This window comes from Ixodes scapularis, unplaced genomic scaffold (assembly GCF_016920785.2).
Source record: "Ixodes scapularis isolate PalLabHiFi unplaced genomic scaffold, ASM1692078v2 PGA_scaffold6__148_contigs__length_123643588, whole genome shotgun sequence".
NCBI lineage: Eukaryota > Metazoa > Arthropoda > Arachnida > Ixodida > Ixodidae > Ixodes > Ixodes scapularis.
The window spans coordinates 47,446,381-47,454,725 of record NW_024609881.1 but is presented as its reverse complement, the minus strand read 5'-3'; the positions used below and the strand labels follow the sequence as shown (position 1 = coordinate 47,454,725).

Sequence of the window (8,345 nt, the reverse complement as noted above, 5' to 3'; positions counted from 1 at the left end):
ATGTTCGCTATTAGTGTATATTAATTGCACTCAAAATATGTGTACATAGCTTTAGAGTATTTAAAGTATGTTGTTAGCAGTAATCAGGAATGCATATACTGGGTACTTTAAATATACAGTGGAATGAGGAAGTGCCTCAAGAATATATTTGAAGAGTGCAGAGCCTCTACTCAGAGTGCACTCTATGCTTCTAGGGATACACAAAGGCAACCTTGGGCAGAAAAGAAATTGGCTTAGAAGGGCGAAGAAAGGAATCATAATTGTGTTTTAGTTTCTCGGATAGATGGCGGAAGCTACCGCCCATTATAAAGTGTACAGCCATTAGCCTACCCATTCGACCACTTCGACTAGAGTGTATCCGTGCAGATGGGCCTGTCGTCGATGGCCACGCTCGGTGTTCTGAAGCTCCTTGGTCAGCCCGTTTTGTTTATGTCACCAGCTTTTTGTGAAAGTGCTCAGTTTACATGACGACTGAAATGTGAACGCGCAGCCTTGGCAGTGTCGTAACCTGTGTTTTGAACTGGCACGGCGATTGGACATGCTAGTTGATTCAACCGCTAGGTTTTTGGTGCAATGCATGTATGATCGAGTGTTTCATCTATGAGCTATGGCAAGAAATTGGCATCTTGAATGCTGACTTTAACACAAGAAAACCATTGCACAGAGTTTATTTCCGCACAAAATCTGTTTATGGGCTGGCTTTTATGCGAATACCGTCACGCTTAAGGTGTGATAAAAAAAAACTTTGCAGGAAAGCCAAGGCACCATAAAAAAGTAAATACGGAGGGGGGGGGAGGGGGGGGAGGGGGGGAGGGGGGGAGGGGAAGCCGTTAGCTCTCCGTGCAGGTCGGTGCCGTGACGTCACTTCGCCGCACTCTGATTGGAGGATGGCTCCTTGCGGGAGGTGTATTTCTAGCGCGTTTCGTCGACAACTTTCGTTTGTCGACGAAATGTCGTAAATATTGCCAATGCCTCAACAAAACAAAATGTTGAAAAAAAAAAGAAAGAGAACACACATTGGGGATTGAACTTGTGTCTGCTTGCGTTTGAGGCAAACATCTTACTCTGGGCTACGCCTATCCACTTTGGAAACCTTTTGAAACCGCTGCTTTTGTTGACCACAGCAACGTCTCTCTCCACGAGCCAGCCAATCAGGCGCGAGCGCAGTTGCTAGGGTGTGTATCGCCCGCACGTTAACAATATGCAGCGCGCATAAATCCACTGCTTGTTTGTGAACGAGGACGCGGCATACGAAAAAAAGAGACCGGAAATACGTCGAAGTGTACGTTACTTCGTTTGATGCAAAAGGATTTACCCTGGGAGCATACGAAGCACCAATATGCGTCCCAGTCTACGGCGGTCGCATGTTGACATGAGCCCCTCTAACGTAAACACGGTAATGTGCGACGCGAGTGAGCCTTTCTGCTTGTTGACGGAGACCCCTTTCCGCTAGCAAGTGTATCGGTGTCTCCGTAAAGTATCAAAGTATAGCTACAGCCTTCGGAGAGCTAGACGGGGTGCCGAGCTTTCAAAGGCCGTTCTCCCGCAGCACTGGCACCTGGAGAAGCGCGCCATGGCACTCGCTGGGGTGAGTTACGTCGTCTTTGATACGCTTGTATCTTGAAGGCATAGGCAACTGTTAGCGCTTCTGCCACCACGAAATAACCAAGAATGTGAAACGCGCGGGATTATATTCCTGTATTTGAGTCGCGTGGTGTCCTCGTATGACGCCTGTCACACACGGTAAAAATTGTGTAAATCACATTCTTGAAGCGGCAAGCACGAGTGTAAGCTACTGTACGTACAAACTTTAGTATGGAGGCACAATACAAATACTGCGAAGAAAAATAATCAAGGTATGAAGAGCCAGTTACAATTGACCCTTTAAGAGCTTTTAGACTTTTAGAAAATGTGAGTGGCTCAAGCCATTGAGTGTAGCTCAAGCATATAGTTGTTTAAAATTTTTAAACAATTAATTTGGCTGAAATGCTATATATAACATGTGATGAATAAATGAATACTTCATTTATATTTTCGTTTTCTTGCTTGCTAAAATTATATTAACGTACGCCGTCGACAGTTTCAACGCTTGCGTTGTTGGTTGATACAAACCAGATAAACTAATGATAGCCGAAAATACCGAACCTCGGTTGACAACACTGGTAGACTTTCAATGTTGGCACGCTTTAGCGTTGTTACCCTGTTTGCCATTTTCACCGTCTTTTACCGTCATCCGTCGTTGCCGCAGCATGAGTACTGACAAGTTCGCGGTCTTCTTGTTTGATGATGGTGCTCTTGCTCTGAAGTCTGTTGAATTAATTTGAATTACGATTCTGCCGTTCACTCCGAGTCAAATGACCAAAATACAAAGAGGTGGCTAAAAAAAATTGGGTAAAGGTTGATTGGCGAGACGTGACAAGGCCGGCAGAGCCACCGGAACGTCAAAGGTGTATGCTGCTCAAGTGGTACAATTTGAAGGTATGTACGGTCGGCGTGGACAAGCTAAAATCCCTTTCAAAAAATTCATGCTTCGCATCTCTTAAGGTGCATTCTCACACAAGCATTTCATTGACTAACAGTGCTAAAACCAAGCCCTCCATCGCTTACGACCGGCGCGTGCCTACGCAGATGGCCGTAAGCAGTCATAAGATGCTTAAAATTTGGTCTTTAGTGCGATTGAGGACAGTCAAATGCTAGTGCGTGAACGGGCCTTTACAGGTACTGCCAGTCATTGTTTTCGAACGCGAGAAGCACGTGCCACAAGCGAGTATGCCGCCATTCGCTCCCAAAGGCCGTTTATTTCACTGTGGCACTGCCATTTGGTTCCAAGGACCCCACGAGAGACAGGCCTCGCGCAATGGTGCATTTGACGCGACTTGCAAGACGGACGTAAGTGCATTGTAAGCTATTGGGCAACACCTCCTAGATAAGAACGCCTTTGTGCTTTCCTGCATCATGAGCGAAGGCCACTGCAGGGCACAAATTGAACACGAGAGCTTCGTCAGCATTTGCCCTGGAACTCGTGTTCTATCAGTGAGAACACTAGTTCCAGGAAGATGCTGACACAGCTCTCGTGTTCAACCCGAGCCCTGCAGTGGCCTTCGCTCGTGACACAGGAAAGCACTAAGGTCTTCTTATCTTGGAGATGTTGCTTTAGGCCAAGCTGCAGTGCTGCGCCCGCTCAAGGCGCTGGCTACTTCATCACCAGCTAGACTTGTGCATTGATTTGCATTTTACTTGCAATAGACCAACAAATGGTGTATTTAAAAAAGTCAGCTTGACCAATGTTTGACCAGCTTTAATCATTGTTCCTTGTGCTTATTAGCAACCCGGGATGACCTGGTGGGCCTCTACGAAGAAATGCTCGCAACGAGAGGAGAGGAGGGACACCATCCACTAAGCAAGCTGTGGTAAGGAACAAAATTTGACAGACTGCACTGATATATTCTGTTCACCCCTAAGCTGAGATTGCTGTGGGAGCTACTGGCTCACCGGACCAATCAGTCGCCTCCCTTTGATCACCTGACCCGGCTCTCTGCACGTGGGTATGGCCGAGAGCAGGCACGGACCTACCGAATGGCAGAGTAGGCGGCCGCCTAGGGCGAAAGAGTTTTGGGGGCAGCCACAAATTGGCTGCCTCCAATTTGGCGGGGGCGGGAGGGGGGGGCACTGTTAAAGTGCTAAAATGTTAACTCCGTCTCTCGGCGAGGGCGTGATGACGTCCCTAAAGAGAGGCGCATGACTGGTCCAATGAGGACTAAGCTTCCACCACAGTCTCAGCTTGCAGGTGAACAAACTGTAGCCGTAACTTCTCTTGTAAGTTGTTTTTCTTTTGCCTCAAATAAATGCAAGAATGCAAGATTGCAGTCGGTTTTATCATGCAAACAACAGGGGTAATTACTGTAGTATTTAGGTGTCTCAAAGCATTTGATATTAACATGGCATGGGAAAAGGAGTGCCGACTGCTTCAGACTCCTATTTAATGGTCTAGACTACGAGAGCCTCATAGCTTGCACTCATTGGGCGATTTTTTTAGGAAAGTAGGTTCCCAGCCCTTTTGAAATGCCTCAGGAAGAATGAAATCCACAAGTCCTAAAAGCAGTGTATTTAGGACTCACTGGCATGCTGTAAAAACTAAGCGGGTGTAAACACGGAAGATGGCGGCTACAGTAGTGAAAGCAAATCTAATGTTCCATACTGGGGCAACATAACCTAAGCCCTGCACCCAACTCGTTCTGCCCCGTAAACCAGACAAGGTGGCACTGTTTCTGTGGCAATTCCTACCAAAGGTAGATCAGCGCGTCAAATCAAGACGGGGACACAGTGAGTGCCTAGAAGTTTAGGCTTAAACATACCTTGATGGTAGGCAGTGCCCTCCCTTGAGGGAGGGCACTGTCGGCAATATCTTTCCCCAGCTCCTAGGCTGGCAGCCGGCAAAATATTCATTTCATTTTGTTTTTACTATAGCACTTCAACTTTTAGTCGGCAGCGTGGTACATTTGTGCAACACCACATAGGTAACAAGGCCATAGTGGGTATTCCACAAGAGATCGAACCAGCAGGTCCACTCAATATTTTTATTTTTTTCTGTTTTTTTTTTATATGTGATGTGCACTCAAATGAATCGCACGAAACTGAACCTTTTGTCTCGAAACCGCATTTTCACTATGAGAAAAAAAAATGTCTCAAGATTATGCGACGACCCCGCTCCCACCGCGGACTGCATTAGGTGCCAACTTTGCGGTCCTGTGGAATGCAGGCTAAGAATGTTAAGCCAAAAATGTTTCCTGATTCATGTAACACAAAAAATTTTAAGTCAACTGCATGCAAATATAGTGTGCCTTATGAACTATAAAAAATATATAAAAAATTTTAGCTTTAGACCAGGTGCAACAAACACACTAACTTTCAGGCCTTCTGCCTCAATATGAATTACATTAACGAGTTCAAAAGATCCACATATTATAGGCCAAGGCATCTAAATTATTCGTGAAAAATATGAGCTTCCGATAGAAATATAAACATAACAAAATAATATTTTGAAAAAACACATTTTCGAAGAATACCCATATTGAAAAAACAAAATAAAAAAACCTGGTCTCGATTTCATTAAAACTCTGGGTACAACTCTCCTTAGGCCAGGCAAAAAGAAAGTGCAAAAACATGTTGCATCATTTGCTAGGTACGAAAACTGTAACCGGTCAAAGTGGCGGTTGCAAAGCGTCTTGACTCCGGCGTTTTTCATTTCTCCTTGCTGCTTCCTTTCTTTTTTTTTTTTTTTCTAAAAAAAATTTTTTTTTTTTTTTTTTTTTTTGTTACAAGAAAGAAAATTTGTGTTGTAGCTTGCTGTCAGAGAAGATATCTTTCCAGATTTTCTTTTGCTTGTGGCTGTCTACGGGCACTCATGAAAGTTTACGCTCATGCGTGCAAGGTTCTAGTGGAGAACCAGCATATCACACTTCTGTGTTCACATCAGTTTTGTAGCTGCCCCGGGCACTTGCGAAGAACATACAAACACGAAACTAGTGATGGGACGAATCACCGGAGATTCGGATTTGGACAGATTGGGAAATTCCCGAACTTTCCGCAACGAATATTCGTCAGATTCGGAGATTCGTCAGGTTCGTCGCTAGCTGCAGACGGCAGCGTGAACCTTGTCGTAAACCTTGCGAATGCGGTCAGTTGTGTTTCTTTTAGGTACTGTTACTGCATATAACCAGATTCCGTCTTGTTTACCTCAATGTATGGTATGTACTGTACTGTTATTCTAAACCCTGGCATGCGCCCAGGTCCAGCTGAGCTGATCGGTGTGGTTGGCGCAGGCCTGACCAATGCAAGGTCTCGGTTTCTGCGCAGTTTCGTGGTGATCGGTAAAATAAACGCAGTGCCTATTCTGTGGACCAGACCACAGGATAATATTCGGCTTTATTCTGTGGACCAGACCACAGGATAAACTTCGGCTTTATTCTGTGGACCAGACCACGGGTTAACCTTCGGCTTTATTCTGTGAACCAGACTGCAGGAGATAAGGTTCGCGGTACAGTAGGTCATGCTAACTTAGCTCAGCTCATTTTTAATGGTTCTGGCTATAAATCAAACTTTCAGTTAAAGGTGGCTACTTTTCTGGCTCCTTTTGGCAATTTTCTGAGGAATTTTCTTTCAAAAACCTGGCAACCCTGGAAGGCTCGCTGGTTGTCACGGCTCTGTCGGCTTCGTGTTGCACTCTGTTCACTGTCTGGTGCACGTGGTTTTATGTCCTGTTGCAATGAAAGTTGGAGAAAAGTTTTCATCATGTGGTGAGCTCCAGTCGGCAATAGCCGATTACGAGTGCGCAGTTTTTGCCGAATTTTGGATTAGCAAGTCACGAACCATTCATGCTGCCAGGAAGAAAGGCATTGCATGTCCTATTGACGAGAAACTGGCCTACTACAGCTTGACCTATAGCTGTAAACACGGCGGAAGAGCGCACAAGTCGGAATCAACTGGCGCCCGTTAAACGTGAGCTACTAGTTATTGTGCATACAAATTTGTAATTAGCTTTACCGAGGTTTTTACGAATCTAAGTCACAATTACAGGAAGGTATCTTGAGAAAGGGCATGGCGTTTGAAGGTCCTTCTATATCACGGGGGTAAGATGGCAATTAACAGATCCTTGTCATCTGTTTTGTACAGGACATACAAGATCGACTGCCCGGCCCACATTTCCTTCCTTGCCACCAAAGATGGGAAATGCTTGGAAGCTACTGAAGTGGTTGACGAACACAACCACACGTTGAGTGAGGTATGTTCATGACACTGCACCAGTTTTCATGATGGGAAAGGCGCAGAATTGACGACAACCAAGAACGGAAAACACAGGATTGCGCGCTGTGTCTTCTATTCTCTGTTGTCGTCAATGCCGCGTCTATTCTACCATGAATCAACACCACCTCGCCCAACTTATTGGCAACTTAGCTACGGAATGTGAGAGAGAACTGATTAAAGCCTATCGAATGCGAGAACACGGTCAAAATCACTGTGTGAGTGTATTCTCACTATCGCTATTGGGGGAAGGGGTGCCTTAATTAGAAAAATATGGTTAGTTGGAACATGTGATCCAGTGCTGCTTTTATGTTAGTATGGCACATGAACACATGGTTTTCCTTTGCCCACTGTGACTCTGGTGGTAGTCCCAGCATGTGTGGTGTCGTGCAATTCTTCTCCTCTTGTGTATGCGTCTTTGGAGGCTGGGTTTTGTCATTTTCAACTAACAAAACATATATTGTACAATATTCTAAAAGCAGTAAAACAATGAAAAAGAATGAAAAGAAATGCAATAAATAAAATGTGCTGCATTTTATTGCATACTAAATAATGCATGTGTGCAAGCATTATTATGTAGTACCAACACAGGTGTGCTGGAGTCGGGAACTCAATGTCAAGGCAAATTCATGCAGCAATAGGTGTGTTCCTTAATTCTTCCTTGTTCCTTGCAAAAGTGGTATCAGCACCTTCCACGCCAAAGGCGGCTAAATGAAGAGGAGAAAGATGAAGCCAAAAAAGTCCTCGCACTCAAAGCGAATAAGAAATGCGTACAAGGTTACTTTTTCAGCGGCAGGAAGAAGGTGCTCCTGCGTGACCTTCATAATTTAACAACTATGAAGGAGGATAGTGTTAAAGGGTCAACGCTTGACTCCACTGCTTCACGCGTGCAGGAATCTGGTGGCACTATGGACATACTTGTAGACAGTGATGACGTACTGGTTGGCCTTTTCTACCAGGACAGCGACATGAAAAGGGCAAATGAGAATTTTCCTGAGGTTGTTTTTGTTGATGCAAACACAAGGCAAACGACAAACGGATGCCATTGTATGTGGTCCTTGTAGAAGATTCTAATGGTGAGAGCGAAGTAGTGGCTCTGATATTGTGTGCACGTGAAGACGAGGCAACTGTACAAGCATTGTTTTCAAGATTCAGCACAAACTGTGGGTCAACCACTGGCACAAAAGTGGTAATGACTGATAAAGATTTCGTCGAAAAAAAGGTCTTGAAGACTGTGTTTGACTGTGCAGTCAATGCCATATGCTTGTTTCATGTCCTGCGCACATTTAAAAGAGAAGTAACCACAGAGAGGATGGGCATCGATTCTCGTATGAGAATGCTCATTCTAATATTGCAGAAATTGTGCTACTCACAAAAAGTAGCACAATACCAAGAGACCTATAAAGACTTACAGGACACGAGTTGCACCAAGATGCTTGAATATTTTGACAGGAATTGGCACCCAATACACAGTGAATGGGTAGAAGGCCTCAAACACCAAGCCACAACCTTCGGAAATTCCACAAACAACCAATGTCTGGGAC

General features: G+C 44.8%; 1 protein-coding gene across 1 annotated transcript; it reads left to right on the top strand.

Moving 5' to 3' along the window:
• Positions 1-2,418: 2,418 nt before the first annotated feature.
• On the top strand, positions 2,419-7,916 carry LOC121838418. Its single transcript, XM_042294673.1, has 4 exons — positions 2,419-2,478; positions 3,326-3,410; positions 6,673-6,781; positions 7,476-7,916. Exons 2-4 carry the CDS (start codon positions 3,361-3,363, stop codon positions 7,863-7,865), a joined length of 549 nt encoding a protein of 182 aa, XP_042150607.1. The 5' UTR covers positions 2,419-2,478; positions 3,326-3,360; the 3' UTR covers positions 7,866-7,916.
• The last annotated feature ends 429 nt before the right edge of the window (positions 7,917-8,345 follow it).

Coding starts and splice junctions, on each gene's coding strand:
- LOC121838418 (XM_042294673.1), top strand. CDS start 3,361: ATGCTCGCAACGAGAGGAGAGGAGGGACACCATCCACTAAGCAAGCTG. Junction 3,411..6,672: donor CATCCACTAAGCAAGCTGTG/GTAAGGAACAAA, acceptor TGTTTTGTACAG/GACATACAAGATCGACTGCC. Junction 6,782..7,475: donor ACAACCACACGTTGAGTGAG/GTATGTTCATGA, acceptor TGTTCCTTGCAA/AAGTGGTATCAGCACCTTCC.